We start from the raw sequence: 17,183 nt of genomic DNA, 5'->3' as shown, positions 1-17,183 counted from the left end.
GCGCGCACGGCAGAGAGGTACGCAGTCTGCATATAACCAAAAATGCACGGCGCATATAACCAAAAATGCACGACCGTGCAATATACCATCTATTGAATATCATGTGACCAACAATCCTCCAATCAAATGACAGGGATCCACGTAGGTGTTGTATAAAGCCCTTTATTGAGTTTAACGACTGGAGTTTGTGGTAGGCGTTTTGTTTGCATTACTATATACACGGCTTCTTTTGGACACACACACACACACACAAGGGCGCTTAAATCGTGTGGTTATTATGCATGTAATTACTACGACAAACATTCACACAACCAGCGCTCAAAATACACGGGGGCGGTGGGCGATTCGCCCCCGTGAGCTACATAATCGCCCCCGTCACGAGGGCGATTGCAAAATTAAAAATCGCCCCGGTGGCATTATAAAATAAAGATCATCTTTTCTGTTATAACTTTAACACAATATTGAGTTTCAATTTTCAAACCTTAAACCAATGAAATGGAACTAAGATTAGCGTGCAATATTTCTCGTTTTATAGGCCTATTATTACCGATTCAGCTCGCAGTCAGTGCCGCCGCACAGTGGGCCAGAATCGCCTCAAAGTGTGCCAAAATTCAAAATTGGCGAATGTGAATTTTTATATTTTTTTCATTCGTTTTGGGAAGAAAACATTCTAAAGAATAATTTTCCACCCATATTTTAATATTTAGCGAGTTTTAAAAGTGTCATATACCCCTGCGAACATGGGAAAATCTATATGTTGCTCCAAAAATGATAAAAAAGGTAACTTTACACTAGGTGTTGAGAATGTATGAAGGGAAAAGCAATCAACTTGATACTGCGTGCACTTCTTGCCTATTGGTAACCCAATTAGAAAATACAATGACCAAATTTATGGAAGCTTCATTTTGGGAAAAATGAGCAATTAATTTCACAAAAAAAGGGGAAAAATGCAATTTTTATATAAAAGTAGCATATTAATTAGGATTCCGGCCGATTCCCGCAGTGATGTTAATCTCAAAATGTCCGCCCAAACCTAAGCTTTTCATGTATGGTATTTCTTTTTGCCATAATTTGCGACTCTGCATGTGCAGGCGCTTTTTCCCCCCACGTCCATCGATTATTATGAGGCATAATCGGTACATTTTTAATTTTGTACTGTTTACGCACAGCCGATTCAACGCTCGTCCGCGTAACCATGGCAACGGTTACGTGAGTGTAGAGCGTGTAGCGTAGTGAAAATTGCTTTCACACGTTGATGCAATTCGCAATCATATATGATATCATTCTAGGAGAACTTGGATTGAAATAAACGATGGCGGTATTAAGAAGACAGCTTTTTCATGCTGTGCATTCAGTTGGCTTCATTTCAGACATCAAACTGGCATCCAAAACATCCATTGATGCATTATGTGCATATCATAATGTGGGTAACAGGTCAAACATCCCACAAAAACTTCTCAAGAGTTTGTCAAAGACTATTGGACGCTTTCTGTATCGTATGCGAGAGAAATGGAACAAGTGTGGTCGTCGCCAGGAATATTTCATGAAAGGAAACGAGGACTGGCTTAATCAGACATTGACATTCAATACTGAAGTAGAAACATTTCTTGCACAGCAAAACAGCACAGATACCGGGACAGAAACAGAGCCAACTTCAGACTTGCCAGGCACGTCACAGGGCGCATCCAATGTGGGACGTCCAGCTAAGAATTGGGACACTCTCTCAGATCGTTCTAAAAAAAGAAAAGCACACTACCTTCTAGAAGACAGGGAACCAGAGGAACTTCTATATGCGGCATCTCAAGGCGTGTATAAGAAAAATTCAAGTTTGAAATATGTGTTGAAATTCGCAATGCTAACACCATCAAGACCAGCTAAAATAAGAAAACTGATATCAGAAAAAAAGAAAGAACCATTAAAATTCTCAAGTGAAGAAGCTTTGTCACTTTTAGTTGAAACAGGAATGACAAAACAGGCATACCAAACAACCAGACTTGCTGCAAAAGGTAAAAATGCTGATATTTATCCACCGTATAACGAGAAGCTAAGGAAAAATGTTATCCCAATGACATCTCAGTCACGGAAGACTCTGGGAAAGTACCCCTACAAAGCCTCTTAGACCACACTGCACTTCGGATAATTCAGGAGCAGAAGGACACTATCACGCAAGTCATTGAAAATTTAGAAGAAGAAGAACAGTTCAATTGTGAATTGGTGTGCAAATGGGGCTTTGACGGCTCATCAGGCCACAGTGAATACAAACAGAAGTCTACTGCAGGTACGTGTTTTCTCCTTTCCACCCTACAGAGCTAAATGCGTTTATTTTTTTTTTATCAGAGAGACCAACATCATCATTAAAGCTAATTCATGAAACAAATAAAAAAAAAGGACATATCTTAAGTAAAATAAAAACACATGGTTTTAATGCTCCAACAATTAAACAAGCTTAGGTTTCCATTAATATTTATTTCCTGATAATTATATATATTTCTTATGAGCAATTATATTTTATGTTTTGATAAAATACATAATCAAAGCCTCCAAATGTTGGGATAATATAGATACTTTTGGACGTACATGATGTATGAGTATAACATTTTAAGTTTCATTCTGATGATATTTTAAAGTAATTTTGAATTCATGTTTGCTGTACACAATTATGCATTTCTGACATAATAATTTTATTTTTCTACTGCAGGTACTTTGGATGACAGCAGCATATTCTGCACTACTCTAGTTCCGCTGCAATTGAAGGTAAAAGACAGTATTTTGTGGCAAAATCCGGTTCCTTCTTCGTCAAGATTTTGCCGACCCATTCATCTTCAATTCAAGAAAAAAACAACTGAACTCTCTCAGGAAGAGTATAGATCTGTTCAAGATGAAATCAAGAAATTGCAACCTATGAATGTATCTTTGGACATTGATTATGAGCTGGCAGCAGATCTAAATAGGAACGACAATATACAGATTAACTATGAATTGCACTTCACCATGGTAGATCAGAAAGTCGTGAATGCTCTGACAGAAACCAAGTCATCTATGCGATGCTATGTCTGTGGGGCTACTCCCAAACAGTTCAATGACATAGAGAAACTTCCCTCCGCGTCAAATGAGGAAGCTTATAGCTATGGACTCTCACCTCTACATAAATGGATCAGATGTTTTGAGATGTGTATTCACATTGCTTACAGAATTACGATTAAAAAGTGGCGTGTTTCAACTGAAAATGACAAAGCTGTCGTCGCTGCTCAGAAGAAGAAAATACACGATCGCTTCAAAGAGGAAATGGGTCTTAAAGTAGATGAACCGAAACAAGGATCGGGAAATACAAACGATGGGAACACTGCACGCAGAGCATTCCAAGAGGAGGACACCTTTGCTGACATTTGCGGGTTAGATTTGAACTTAGTACATAGGATTCACATGATCTTAGTAGCAATTTCTTGCAAATCCTCTCTAAATCCAGAACGATTTGGAGACTATTGTCGCAGAACAGCAGAAATTTATGTACAACTCTACCCATCGTATAAAATGCCTGTGAGTGTGCATGTACTGCTGCTTCATGGCTCTACCATTCTTGCTTGTTCAGTTCTACCGATCGGGATGATGAGCGAAGAAGCTCAAGAAGCCAGAAAAAAGGACAACAAGGTATACAGAAGGAAATTTGCAAGAAAGACATCAAGAGTAGACAATATGAGTGACGTGTTCCACCGTCTTATGGTTACAGGCGATGTTGCCATCAGTCTTTTATCACTTAAAACTCCACAGCCAAGAACCCTGCCACGTGAAGTCCAAGAGATGCTGAAAGACTTTCGGGTCATTCAAGACAATGATTCTCCAGACAGTGACTCGTAATGAGAAGCAAAAGGACCCATACATAGAGATATGGCAAAAACGTTATAAAACGTTCAAGGGTATTTCATATTTTTAAATCATAATCATTTATTTGATTATTTTCCAAATCCCTTTGAACATCTTCTGAAATCAATCGATGTCTCATTCTTTAAATTCATATGGAAAGGGAAACCCGATACAATAAACAGAAAACAAGTAGTTTGTAAATACGAAAATAGTGGACTAAAAATAGTTGATGCCGGACAATTTTATAGAGAGAAATTTAAAAATGCTCCAATTGTGCGTCTTAGGTCCAGAAACCCCTGAAAAGTTTCCCTAGTCAGTGTCATATGAATCTGTCTATGCGTTACAATGAATATTTGCCTTGTCCAATCAGAAAACAGTATTTTAATGACGTCAGAGAAATTTGAAAATGCTCCAATTGTGTTTTTTAGGTCCAGAAACCCCTTATAAGTTCCACTAATCAGTGTAATATGAATCTGTCTATGCGTTACAATGCATATTTGCCTTGTCCAATCAGAAAACAGTATTTTGATGACGTCACACGGATTTGAAAATACTCCCATCGAATTCTATGGGTCTGAAAACCCCTTAGATATTTAAACCAGGAACTTCATTAACCTTCTTCAATGAGAAATTAATTTTGGCACACTTTGAGGCGGTTCTGGCCCACTGTGCGCCGTCAGCAGTGGTTATAGGCCTACTGCGCCGCTAGTAGCGGTACGTGTGCACGCTGCCGCGCCATGTCTGCTGGAGCTGGAGGCGATCGCGCAAGGGCAGAAACATGGTCAGTTTTTCGTTGTCAGCAAATAATGAACCTCGACCAGTAAATCAATATTAGGGACTTTTAGATTTGCACGTTGAGAACGTGGACTGCAACGTGTGACCTCCTTTTAAGGCACTGCCAGTGCTTAAAAGGACGTCACATGTGACTGCCAGTGCCTTAAAAGGAAGTAACACGTCCACACAAATCTAAAAGTCCCCATTGAGAAGAAGAGGAAGATGAAGAGAACAAGATGTCGTGGAATGATATGATAACAATGGCAGATCTACGGGGGGGGTGGGGGTTTAACCCCCTCCTCCCACCCCCCACCCCCCCCCCCCCCCCCCGGCCCCCTTGGGCTGCGGGGGGAGGGGGATGCTGGAGAGGAGGACTACTAATCTATTTTATTATAGGGGCGGGGGGAAGTGAAGCAGATAACCCTAAGTTTTTGGTTGCTGCTTTATATGTAGTTGATAATGTATGATTAAAATAAAGAGAGAGAGAGAGAGAGAGCCACCATCATTTTGCAATGGTTCAGGGTTCGTGTAATGTACATTTGAAACCATTTCTTAGCGTCTCAACCCTAAAAAAATAACAAAACTATTTTTGAGGAAAAGCATTGTACTGAATTAAATATAGAATAATAGCTTTATATTGGATCATACTAATACTGATACGGGCTAAAGACAATGTGGTATTTGTATAGAGGTATTCCAAAATGACATTCTGATAATCAACATTTGTTCTGGTATTATGTATATACGCATAATACAACTGATCTTTATGATTTCTTAACGTGACATAGCTTCTTCTCCCTCTGCAAATAAAAGGATCATGCGACAAATAATCATTGTGATTCAAATCGATGCGAGGATTTTTTTTTTGAATAAGCAATGCTTTTCACCAGAATCTTCTTTGTAAAAACGACTTTTACAAATCTCAGCAATGCAAATCTGCCACTGTGTTGTAAGATCTCTTTCAGATTAGGAGAAGTGTATTCTTTAATGAGTATTTTACATTAAATGGAACGTCTCAACTCAGTAAGCATGGCTGAGATTTGTAAAAGTTGTTTTTACAAAGAAGATTCGGGTGAATAGCAGTGCTTATTCAAACAAATATTCGCATAAATTTGAATCACAATCATTATTTGTCGCTTAATCCCTTTTAATGACCTTGTTTTCTTTCTCGTTTGCAAGAGGACAACAAGATATGTCACGTTAAAGACATCATAAAGATCAGTGTTGTATGCGTATATATTGTATACACAAGCCAGTAACAGCTATGTAGCTTGTAAATTTTTAAGAGGGAAAATGCTGATTGAAATGATAATGATGAAATAGCAAATAATTGAGGAGTATCATAGGTACCAATTCAATGGATATTTGTATAAAAAAAGAGCTCCCGTCAGTACTAAAAGAGCCCCCGTGAGAAGGCTCACGGGGGCTCTTTTTTTTAGGGGAAGAGCCCCCGTGGACAAAAAATTAATTTGAGCCCTGCACACAACACTTACGGAACTTGCCCACTTCCCCCCCCCCCCCCCCGATATCACGACACGAGATATCACAAGTTGCCAACTTGTTTTACCTCTTTAAAACTAACAAGACTTTTAAACTTTGTCGTTATTGCTTTGCTCTTTTTATGGGGGTGTCTTTTGTTGGTAGTTGTTTTGATAGTTTTTTTCCGTCATTAACCGGGAGGTCGAAACCAAGTCGATGCGCTCGTGCCCTTTGGTAAGGTATTAATCCTCTTTACTAAGTCCCTCGGAGAAGACTAAAAGTCGTCGGTCTCCTGTTGCTTACTTACAAGCATGCACATGCTTTCTTTGCAATCAGGTAAAACAAACATACAAACATACAAACAGTCATATATATATTCAATCTTTTGTCAATCTCCGGGGCTGTCGGTCTTTTGGCCTTTTTGAAACATTGGTCTCGTGTGTGTCGGTTTCGTGGGTTGTCGGTCCTTGGGCTTTCGGTCTTATGGAACGACCCCAATAGAATTCAATAAAAATGAATGGAATAAAATGAAAAAATCTACATTTGCCAAACTTGCCCCAGGTGAGGTAAATTGGTACCTCGCAGGAAGTAATTCCTTGAAATTCTCCAACTAATAATGGCGGCCATACTAAAGCCGAGGTAATAATTGTGGAGCGCAAGGAGTGACAAATCTGACAGACATGAGAGCTTTACAAGAACCTACTATTATTATTACTATTATTATCATTATTATTATTATCATTATATTATCAATAGTACTAGTAGTAGTACTAGTAGTAGTAGTAGTAGTAGTAGTAGTAGTAGTAGTAGTAGTAGTAGTAGTAGTAGAAGTAGTAGCAGAAGTAGTATTAGTAGCAGTAGAAGAAGAAGAAGAAGTAGTAGTAGTAGTAGTAGTAGTAGTAGTAAAAGTAGAAGTAGTAGCAGTAGAAGTAGAAGTAGTAGTAGTAGTAGTAGTAGTAATAGTAGTAGTAATAGTAGTAGTAGAAGTAGTAGCAGAAGTAGTATTAGTAGCAGTAGAAGAAGAAGAAGAAGTAGTAGTAGTAGTAGTAGTAGTAGTAGTAGTAGTAGTAGTAAAAGTAGAAGTAGTAGCAGTAGAAGTAGAAGTAGTAGTAGTAGTAGTAGTAGTAATAGTAGTAGTAATAGTAGTAGTAGTAGTAGTAGTAGTAGTAGTAATAGTAGTAGTAGTAGTAGTAATAGTAGTAGTGGTAGTACGTAGTAGTAGTAGTAGTAGTAGTAGTAGTAGTAGTAGTAGTAGTAGTAGTAGTAGTAGTAGTAGTAATAGTAGTAGTAGTAGTAGTAGTAGTAGTAGTAGTAGTAGTAGTAGTACACTGTTAGAACGGTGTTTAAAATATCACTGTTTAAAAGAATGTTGTTTAAAAAAGTAAACAACGTTGTTCAAAATCGAAAAATCAGTGCTCGATTGACTTAAACAACTATGTATTAAAAGACAAAAATATTTAATTAAACAGAGTTGTTTAAAAAGTCCCGGGGGCGTCGTTGATATTTTCTCAATACGCGATTGCAATTTGCGCACACACATGCGATATGCACAAAGTACGTACATAATACATGCATGCAAGCATGCAGTGCTAGCGTGCAGTGCAAGTGCATACGAAAATGGCGGAACAAGGGCAAGGCAACGACTTGGTTCTTCTCGGCTTCGCCGATGGGGTTTAGGTGAAGTTATAGAGACAAATTATAATGTTGTCTGTCACTGCCATGAATATGATGAACACATGTTGAAGTAAATTGGCAACAAGCTCTGCATGTTACAGTGTATAAATCGTTGTGATTATTGCAGGAGTGGTTCCAGTAGGTCATTTCACAAATTCAAACAACCAGATAATAACCATTAAATAGTTCTGTTTAAAATTTAAGCAACTCCTTTTAAACAACCCAGTTGTGCAGTAATACTGAATAAACAACAGTTGCTTAGTAATTTAAACATTATTGTTTAAAATTTAAACAACTTGCTTTAAACAACCGAGTTGTGCAATTTTATTACTAAACAACTGTTGTTTAAAAGGTTTCCTAATTTTTAAACAACTAAGTGTTCAAAATGTAAACAACCTTAATTTGTTTAATTTTTAAACAACGTTGAGCGATTCACCGGTTAACTCGGGGTTGTTTAAAATTTTAAACAACTTGTTTAATTTTTTTCTAACAGTGTAGTAGTAGTAGTAGTAGTAGTAGTAGTAGTAGTAGTAGTAGTTTAGATAGATAGATAGATAGTTTATTGGTTTCCACAATATCTCATTTTACAAAGAGTGTAACAACATATTTAAAATTATTACGTGTACATACAATACCGGTACACACTATTCAGAATATTGTCCATTAAGTTTAACTTAAGAGATACAGTGGCGGAGCCTATGGAAAAGCAGAGCTTGTTGTGGATAGGCTCCTTAAACTAAACATGACATAATTAACTAAAGTAAAGTTTATAAAATACAAATACACGCTAAAACAGGGAAAGGGAGATTACAGGGATACATGAACCGATACTCACAGTTAACTACAAAAGACAAGGAAAAGGGAAGGGAATATATCTGCAGCTTATTGAAATAATATTACAATATAGTTTGTTCTCCATATGAGTATATTATAAACATAGTTGGTATGGTCATACCGTTTATAGTTACTCATTGTAATGAACATAAGTATACAGTTTGGAGACAAGAATAGTCAAGAATCAGGAATGACAATATGTATTCAAATAATAACTTTTCAATTTTCTTCTGAATACAGTCATGTACACTTACAGACCTTTTAATCACAGAATCGAGAGAATTCCAGAACTTAGGACCTGTATATATTAAGGTATTTTGAGCATAGCTTGTTCTCGTTCTAGGAAGGTGATAGGAAAACGCCATATATATAGTAGTAGTAGTAATAGTAGTAGGGAATACAACAAAAATCTTACATGATAGCCCCATTGCTCTTCCTCCTTATCTTAAAGCTGAATGGATCGGGTGCGTAGATAAACTCGTAGTCGAGATCGTCGGCAGGTTGGTCGGGGCCCTCGAAGTCGATCACCGGAACCTCGTATCTCTCATTGTCCATATCGGTGAGCTATGACATCATGCAAGGGTTGCAAACATGTAAAAAAAAATTGTAAATAAGCAAACTTCATTTAAGGAATTTAGTCTCTGTCCACTATTGAATAACATCATCCGAGACCGATTACAAAAAATTAAGTCAATGCTGTACATCAGAATAAATTGTGATATCGAGAACAAGGAGATATAATTGTAATATAACAATTACAGTTACAATAAAAATGACAACGGTTATTAAATGACAAGTAGGTCTTTAAAGACAGTTACAATATTGACATTATATTTACATTCATCAACAATTACAATTTCAAATTGAAACAACTTGACCTTTTTTTTTTCTTTCATTTTTGCCATAATGTGACCGCTACTTTGTTACTTTTTGCATATGAGTTATATTTTATGACTGCTCTTTAAATATGTTTATATTTTGTTTGTTCATATGTTTTTATTTTTATTGTTTGACTATAGCGAGGTGAGGAGCAGTGGTTGATTAATACAAATTCATTGTGAATATCAAGTCGATAGCTATGGCTAGTATTGATGTCGACAACTTCCGATTTTCAAAGCTCAGGATTTCGAGTTTTCAGAGAGCTGTTACTTCCCTAACAGACACGAAAATAGCATATAATTGAAATTACTGTTATCTATGGGTTATAAGCTTTCCGTTGATATTTATTTCATCTATTTCTTTTTTTTTTCATTTCCAAAAAGGGTCATTAATGTATCTTGCTTCGAATTTTTCACCAACCTTGAAACGGACGCGTTTGTCTGTCTGAAGCTCGACTTTGAACAAGAGCCTCACGACTGGTCTACCATAGCGGACTGGTGTAGCCCTTCGCTGGAGAACCGCTTCAAAGCCCAAACTGTTCCGGACAACAGCTGAAACCTAGAATATGGCGAATATAGTTTGGACTAGCGGGAACTGTACTTTTTTTTTAAGTATGAAGAATGCTATGGATCATGGCGGGTATTAAAGAAGAGCACTTTCATTATAAACATATTAATCACCATTACTTTTAATTAAAAAGATGTATATTCTTTCATTACCTTTCAGGATAGTCTGTAGATCTTCATCCACTGAAAGAAACATTTATGATCACTGTATCTAGTTGAATTCACGGCATTAAGCATTTTTAAGCTGGCCCTTAATCATTCTGGATTAGATTACACCACGTACGTCTATTATTATGTCAGAGAAAGAAAGAGAGGTAGAAAGAGAGAGAGAGAGAGAGAGAGAGAAGAAGGAAGAAAGACAGAGAGGGGAATGGAAGACAGAGACAGCTCGACAAACCATGCTCGAGATGTGACAGACAGACCCGCCCCCCCCCCCCCCCCCCCAACTCAGAGGTCGGAATGACCGCATGCGTGTTGCCAAAATGTCCGGTAAAGGGGTACTTTTCGTGCGATAAAGTCCGGCCCGAGAATTGTAAAAAAAGGGGTGTATTTGACTTTTCACCCGGAGATTTCTTTTAAAAGGGGGTGTTTTTCTTTTTTTTCTCTCATCTCTTTGGACTCCTGAGAAATTATTCCGAATTTAGGGGGGGGGGTACATTGAGCATTTTTCCTGATTTAGGGGGGTCTCCAAGGCAGGAAAAGCCCGCGAAAAGCCCGCGAAAGGGGGGGGGGGTTCGGAAATGTTGGCAGTCCTCAGATAGGGGTGCTTTCAAAAAGAGGGTACGAGCATATGCGTACCCTAAATAACACTGAGTGGGGGGGGGGGGGGAGACAGACACAGATTTCAGAGAAAGAAACAGATAATGATTGGATAGATAAGCAAAGAACGATGAGACGGAAAGACGTCATAAGATAAAGATATAATTGAGGGATTGATTGATTGATTTTTATTCGACAAGCTTCCAACATACAACAATATACAATAATAACAAATCGAAAATAAGTCAGCTTGAACAGGATAACCCACGAAAGCTCGAGAGCTTATTTCCAGTGGGGTCCCTAAGAATTCTCTCTTCCCCCTCTCCCTAGGGAGAGGAGGAAGAGAGTGAGAGAAGAAGAGAGAGGGGGAGATCAAGTGAAAGAGACAGTGAGACAAAACAAGAGAGAGAGAGAGAGAGAAAGAAAGAGTTGGAGGAGAAGGAAAAAAATGGAAAGAGTGATGATGCAGAGTAGCCTCACCATGGTGTACCCCGGTACGTCCACCTGCTTCGGGTAGTAGCACCACGGGGCACCCTCTACGTCGGTAAAGCTCCATCGACACCCTCGAGCCTCGCACGTCTCCTCGGTGGCTCCGGGATCGGGGTAACAATCAATCCTCTGCAAGGCCTCTTGAACGGGTTCTTCAGGCCCTTCTGTAGGCTCAGGTACGCCCGCCAAGTCATTTGGCGCCCTTCTACTGAGACCGAGACCGAGACCGAGCCCCAACCCGATGCCGATGAAGAGGATGGCCGCCAGCAAGAAGAGGATGACCTTGTTCCCGAACTCCATCTTGGTTTGTGTCGTGTTGTGTTGTTCCTCTACGCAGTGCAAAGCAGAGGAAAGATATAAGCCCAGTGCTGCCGAAGTTGGAAAATACAATGTAGTAGGACTTTGCTCCAACCAATCCTATATTTCTTGACCTTTTAATTGGACCAACGACACAGCATCGGTGAGAGGTAATAGGATTAGACGCATCCACCCCTGTAATAAAGCAATAAAGCAAATTTCTTTCTTGCTTTCTCTTTCTTTCTCTATCTCTCTCTCTCTCTATAATATATATTTATCTTTACCTCTATCTATATTTCTACCTTTCTCTTTCTCTCTCTCTCCCTCTCTCTCTCTATCTCTCTCTCTCTCTCTCTCTCTTTTAAATATAATGTATCCCTATCTCTTTCTCTATCTATATTTCTATCTCTCTCATTCCCTGTGTCGTAGGTCCAAAAGGCAAGTAGGTCCTACCCCTTCCCCCATCGAATGGTGCAAAAAGGAATAAGAGAGAAAAAATTAAAGGAATGGTGGAAAGGAAAGGAAACAAAAAGGAAGAAGATGAATAGCCCCAACCCCACGCCCTTCTTAAACAATGGCAGTCATCCAAATAGTAAGACTGGTGCCACCCCCCCCCCCCCCCCACTCCTCCCCCTCCCCCTCTCCATAACCGTTTCCCCTTTTCTCTTCTCCCGTAGTCTTTATTTCCCTTTATATATCTCCCTCTCTCTCTCTCTCTCTCTCTCTCTCTCTCTCTCTCTCTCTCTCCTTCTCTTACCCCCCTCTCTCTCTCTCTCTCTCTCCCCCTCCCTCTCTCTCTATCTCTCTCTCTTTCTCTCACACTCACTGTCTCTTTACGTGCCAATATTTATGTTCAAGTGTTATAAAATGGTCGTTTCTCCCTCCAATAATTCTTTTTTTAATGCGCAAATGTACCCTTTGTTCATGTAACAATAATGATCATCATCATGAATTTACAAAATACTGTTTTAATTCAGATCACGCGTCCTGCATGGTCATGCCTCTGACTGGCAATGGTTATCTCTTTGGAATCATTTTACGAGTGTTCAACATCATAAAAACATAAAATCTAGTGAAATTCCAATCAATTTGTTTTGGTCCTTGTCCTACTTCATCAAAGGTCTTGATCGTTTGATATGTTTATGGTATAACAAAAACGTTATTCTCACAATACACAGTTTAAACGAGTTATGGGCAAAGTCACATGTTAAAGGGAAACTACACACTAAGCGTATAATTTTAGTGATCCAATTTGCAAAAACATTTATTAATCTTTGAAAATAAAATGCAGCTAGCAAATGTCTCATCGTCATTCTTAAGCCGGATGCATTTAGTCTGTCCACCAAAATGTATTAAAGTCTCCATGTACTATTGAACAACTCTTTATTTTTGTTTTAGCGTTTAATTAAGAGCGTCTCGAAGTTCGTCTCAGATCATGTACCAAAATTATGTGGTACATTCACTATTATTCAGTGTTCTATTTACACATATTATGTCCAAGGAAATGTCTGATTTAATAGTTTTTCCAACCGGCTGTTGTAAGGCTGATAATAGTCTTTGAGTTTCTTCAGGACATTTTCCTGAATAGGCGGATGATTATTCTTTATGGATCTTTTGGAGCAACGTTTCGTTGGTACTCTCTGACAGAAAACTCCCCGATCATGGTCGAAATAAAAATAATACTTGGTGAAGAACTTGGAAATTCCGATGAAGTCTTCCACCTGTTGTAAAATGGACACAGGGTCCCTGCTGAATACACCTTCGTCAATGATGAGAAACTGCTTTCTTGGAAAGACATCAAACCATCGTCGAAGATGGCTCTCGTAGAGGGCGTTCTCAATTACTGCATTGTCCTCAAAGACATCCCCGTTTTGCTTGAGGACGGTCGCCTCGAAGGAAAGGCCGAGGAAAGGGTTGGCGGGATCACCTGGCTGTGGTGATATGTAGGTGAGGTATTCTGGACGTCTGCTGTGTTTCATGTACAGGTAAGACGACATGGCACGCTCAATTGGGTCCCGAATCATGACGATGAACTTCATATCAGGAAGCGCCTCATTGATCAAATGCGGTACCTCGTGGCTGAGGATGTAAGAAGGGGTGTACTCCATGGTGACCTGGTACTTGGAGGATATCGGCATGCGGTCGCGGTACCAATCTAGACTACGGTCGGGGAAGTGGTTCCAGTAATAGACGTCCTTTGGTTTGGTATGGACGATGTCTGGATGTATCCGAAGCAAGAACAAAAGAGCGGTTGTCCCGCACCTCTCCATCCCGATACCTATGACCTTGGGGATACGTCTTTTACAGTCTAGTCGGTGTTGAGTCACAGGGTTTTCCCTCCCGCATCTAGTGTTTAAACCGTTATGCGTTTCTATCGTCACCGCCTTTTCTGTTCGCAGTTCTATCGGCACAGTGGGTTCTACCACCGAATTGTCCACCACACGCACATATGCCTCAGTCGTAGTTACACCATTGGCGAGTCGTTCTTTCGCAGGAGTGGCTTCTGCGACCTTGACTGTTGTCGGATTGGAATCATCCATCACTTGCCTTGATCTTGTAGTCATGTTTGAGGTGTATTCCAGCCACTCTTTCACCAAAGTGGTATTCTTTTCAATGACCGCTGCCAATAGCAGTGCCTCGCTAACCATATCATCTGTTCTATTGGTTGCATTAGCATCACCACGTTCTTCTTTCACAGCAGTTGTATCTTGATAATCTATCACTGACCGCCCTTCCCCTATGGAACTCACTGCTCCCGTACTGTCATCTGTGACATCATCAAGACCTTCTTCTAGCCATTCGGTTTCCTCGACATCATCCATAAACATAGACTCGCTGTTCAACTCAGAAGAAGTCCCTTCGTTCTTATCACCCCCATCATCATCTATTGTGGTCATGAACAACGACGTTCTGGCTGCCTCCTGGATATGGATGTTGCTCCCACCATATCCACAAGAAAGTGTCGTCCTTCCAATCGCCAAGAAGACCGCAGCCACACTGCCATAGGCGCAGAGTACACCTAGAGCAAAGGCTTTGCTGCATACCAGTTTCCTGATACCCCGCATGTTGTTAAATGGTTGTGATCTGGATGAGTTTCAGACAGAAAATGAGACAAAAAAGAAAATAGTGGTAATAAAAAAATAATTAGATCCATATAAATGGGTACCTGGTAGGAATTTATTCTTTGAAATGCTAGAGCGCCGTATGGTAGCCGTGCTAAAGCCAGGGTAATAATCGGGAGCGCCAGGAGGGTCAAATCTGACTGACATGAGCGCTATACAAGAACCCACTATCATTTATTATTATTATTATTATAAACACAATAAATTTCTCATTTTCAAATGACATTTGCCAAAGCATGACTATACCGTAATATAGAAGTCTGTCTATCTGTCAATTATATACATGGGTATTATTCATAATCATTATCTATATTAATGGTTATATTAACAAAAATATATACAACACGATAGATGTGATTGCTGTTATTTGGTATACAGCCGACTGTAATTCAACGTCATGAAAGAATATATATATTATAACCAGTTTACATCAAAATATACAGATGGCACGGGATACATTATGTATCTCCATTTTGATCTGTTCCTCGAAACACAATGCAAATGTACATACAACGAGTTAAGTATAAAATATGTAAATGTAAATTCATGCATTTGTGCATAATCTATGTAAGAATTAAGATCCTCATTCCTTCAGAAGATCATGAATTACATCAAAAGAGCATTATGGTTGTCCACTAGCAATTAATGTATGCGATTCGTATTCTGACTATAAGGGAGTTTACAGATACAATCTGCGCATGGGCAGATAAAGGTCATTTTGTACCCAACAGGTAAAAACCCACAGAGATGAATACTGGATATGCGCTCATGAAAGTTATGTAACATTATTCATTTATGCACCAACGGTACATTCTGTTATAAGCAGGTGGAAGTATTCTTTTCAAGAGGGCAAACAAAAGGTATTCATGAAGCACACCTAGGACTTTGGCAGTTATTATTCTACTATGCTCAAAGTGGAACTTCTCCATGTGTAAAAGATCTGTTGATATTTGGGGTCATTTGTACCATCTGCTATCTTTAAACTCCCTTATTGAAATACAATTGCTCGTAACATTCAAGTTTTAACTTTCAAGTTTATTTGTCTCACGTTTCACAAAACAGAATTCACAAAAATGAAGAAATTAGAACATAAAATGAAATGTACCCCGGCAAAGTATGACATTATATAATCAAGTCTTTGTAAAGACGTCTAAAAAATTAATGATTGTATCAAATGGTAGGTTATACACAGATAAAATGTGAGGAAGCTATCAAAAACAAGTGAATTAAACAAAGATTTGTGCATTAATTTTGGCCTATTGGTGATGGACAACGCTATTGAAATCGCCGTAGGTTGATTTTCAAACATCTATCTACGCGATCGTCTTAATTTCATTCCTATATAGGTCTGTTGCATGCCGCTTTTGGGGGGAACTACGTAAAGATTTGTCATGATAAGTCATGCAGCTCAAAACAAATAAAAATCTATTATAATGATCTTACCATTTAAATAGAGCTGGTACAAATTGATGACGTGGAATAGGCCAACCCAAGACAAATTGCTAACTTCATGCTCTCTTTTCACTGATCGTCAGTGCTGGTGGTATGTATACTTTCGATTTTTTAGTGTAAGGGGTGTTTGTGTACAGTTGTGTGGGTTCTTCAAAGCTCTTTCGAGACTGCTGAATACCAGTGAAAGGGGAATGTTTACCTAACTCATTCTTGCGTGGGTCGTATTATCTCTTCCCATTATTCTATCTTGCGTGTTTTTCCTTTGACGAGATCCGACTTCATGGACAAGAACAGCAAAGGGACCGATCCGACCATTATGCATGCTCTGCCTATAACATGCAATTTGCATTCTGACTATAAGCGAGTTCGTAATTTGGATTTGTGCCTGGGCAGATATATAGGTCATTCGTACCCAAATTGTAAAACCATTGAGACGAATACTCGGATCGTGCTCATGAAAGTTATGCAATCAGTATTCATTTATGCACCAACAGTACATTTATCTGATACACAGGTGGAAGTATTCTTCTCAAGAGGCAAACAAGAGGTATTCATGAAGCACCTCCATCACTTTGGCAATGGTTATTCTAAAATGCACAGGTGGGAAGTATCCATCGTGTCTAAGATCTGTGGATATTTTGGGGTCATGCGGTTCAGAGCACAATTTCTTTTTTTTACGAACTCGCTTACCGGTATTGAAAAACAATCATTAGGGACTTTTAGATTTGCGTGGACTGATACGTGTGACGTCCATTCAAGGCAGTGTATTAAAAGGACGTCGATCGTAGCAATCCACATTGTCGTTGTGCAAATCTAAATGTCCCTATTCGTACCATGTGAATGAAATAATGCGTATCGAAGCTCTTAGGCATAGATTTGTTACCTTATAAACACGGTCAATAGACCGGTTTACAAATATATTTAAATTTATTATATGATGTTTCTTTCCTCGGGACCTATATAGTGACGAGTTATTATATTAACCTGTTGGCACAGA

At 39.0% G+C, this 17,183-nt stretch overlaps 2 protein-coding genes across 2 annotated transcripts; both read right to left on the bottom strand.

The window, feature by feature from the left end:
• Positions 1-9,033: 9,033 nt before the first annotated feature.
• LOC115922845 (sucrase-isomaltase, intestinal-like) lies at positions 9,034-11,844 on the bottom strand. The gene is made up of 3 exons (XM_030982571.1): positions 11,307-11,844; positions 9,922-10,059; positions 9,034-9,186 (listed from the first exon to the last, which is right to left on the bottom strand). The coding sequence occupies exons 1-3, from the start codon at positions 11,613-11,615 to the stop codon at positions 9,034-9,036; spliced, it is 600 nt and encodes a 199-aa protein (XP_030838431.1). The 5' UTR covers positions 11,616-11,844.
• A 642-nt stretch (positions 11,845-12,486) lies between these two features.
• On the bottom strand, positions 12,487-16,358 carry LOC753164 (heparan sulfate glucosamine 3-O-sulfotransferase 5). Its single transcript, XM_001177072.4, has 2 exons — positions 16,178-16,358; positions 12,487-14,696 (listed from the first exon to the last, which is right to left on the bottom strand). Exon 2 carries the CDS (start codon positions 14,675-14,677, stop codon positions 13,103-13,105), a length of 1,575 nt encoding a protein of 524 aa, XP_001177072.3. The 5' UTR covers positions 14,678-14,696; positions 16,178-16,358; the 3' UTR covers positions 12,487-13,102.
• Between the last annotated feature and the right edge of the window lie 825 nt (positions 16,359-17,183).

Source organism: Strongylocentrotus purpuratus, unplaced genomic scaffold, assembly GCF_000002235.5.
Source record: "Strongylocentrotus purpuratus isolate Spur 01 unplaced genomic scaffold, Spur_5.0 spur5_scaffold_12, whole genome shotgun sequence".
Taxonomy (NCBI): Eukaryota; Metazoa; Echinodermata; class Echinoidea; order Camarodonta; family Strongylocentrotidae; genus Strongylocentrotus; species Strongylocentrotus purpuratus.
The sequence above is the reverse complement of the archived record's forward strand: the minus strand, read 5'-3'. Positions and strand labels throughout refer to the sequence as shown.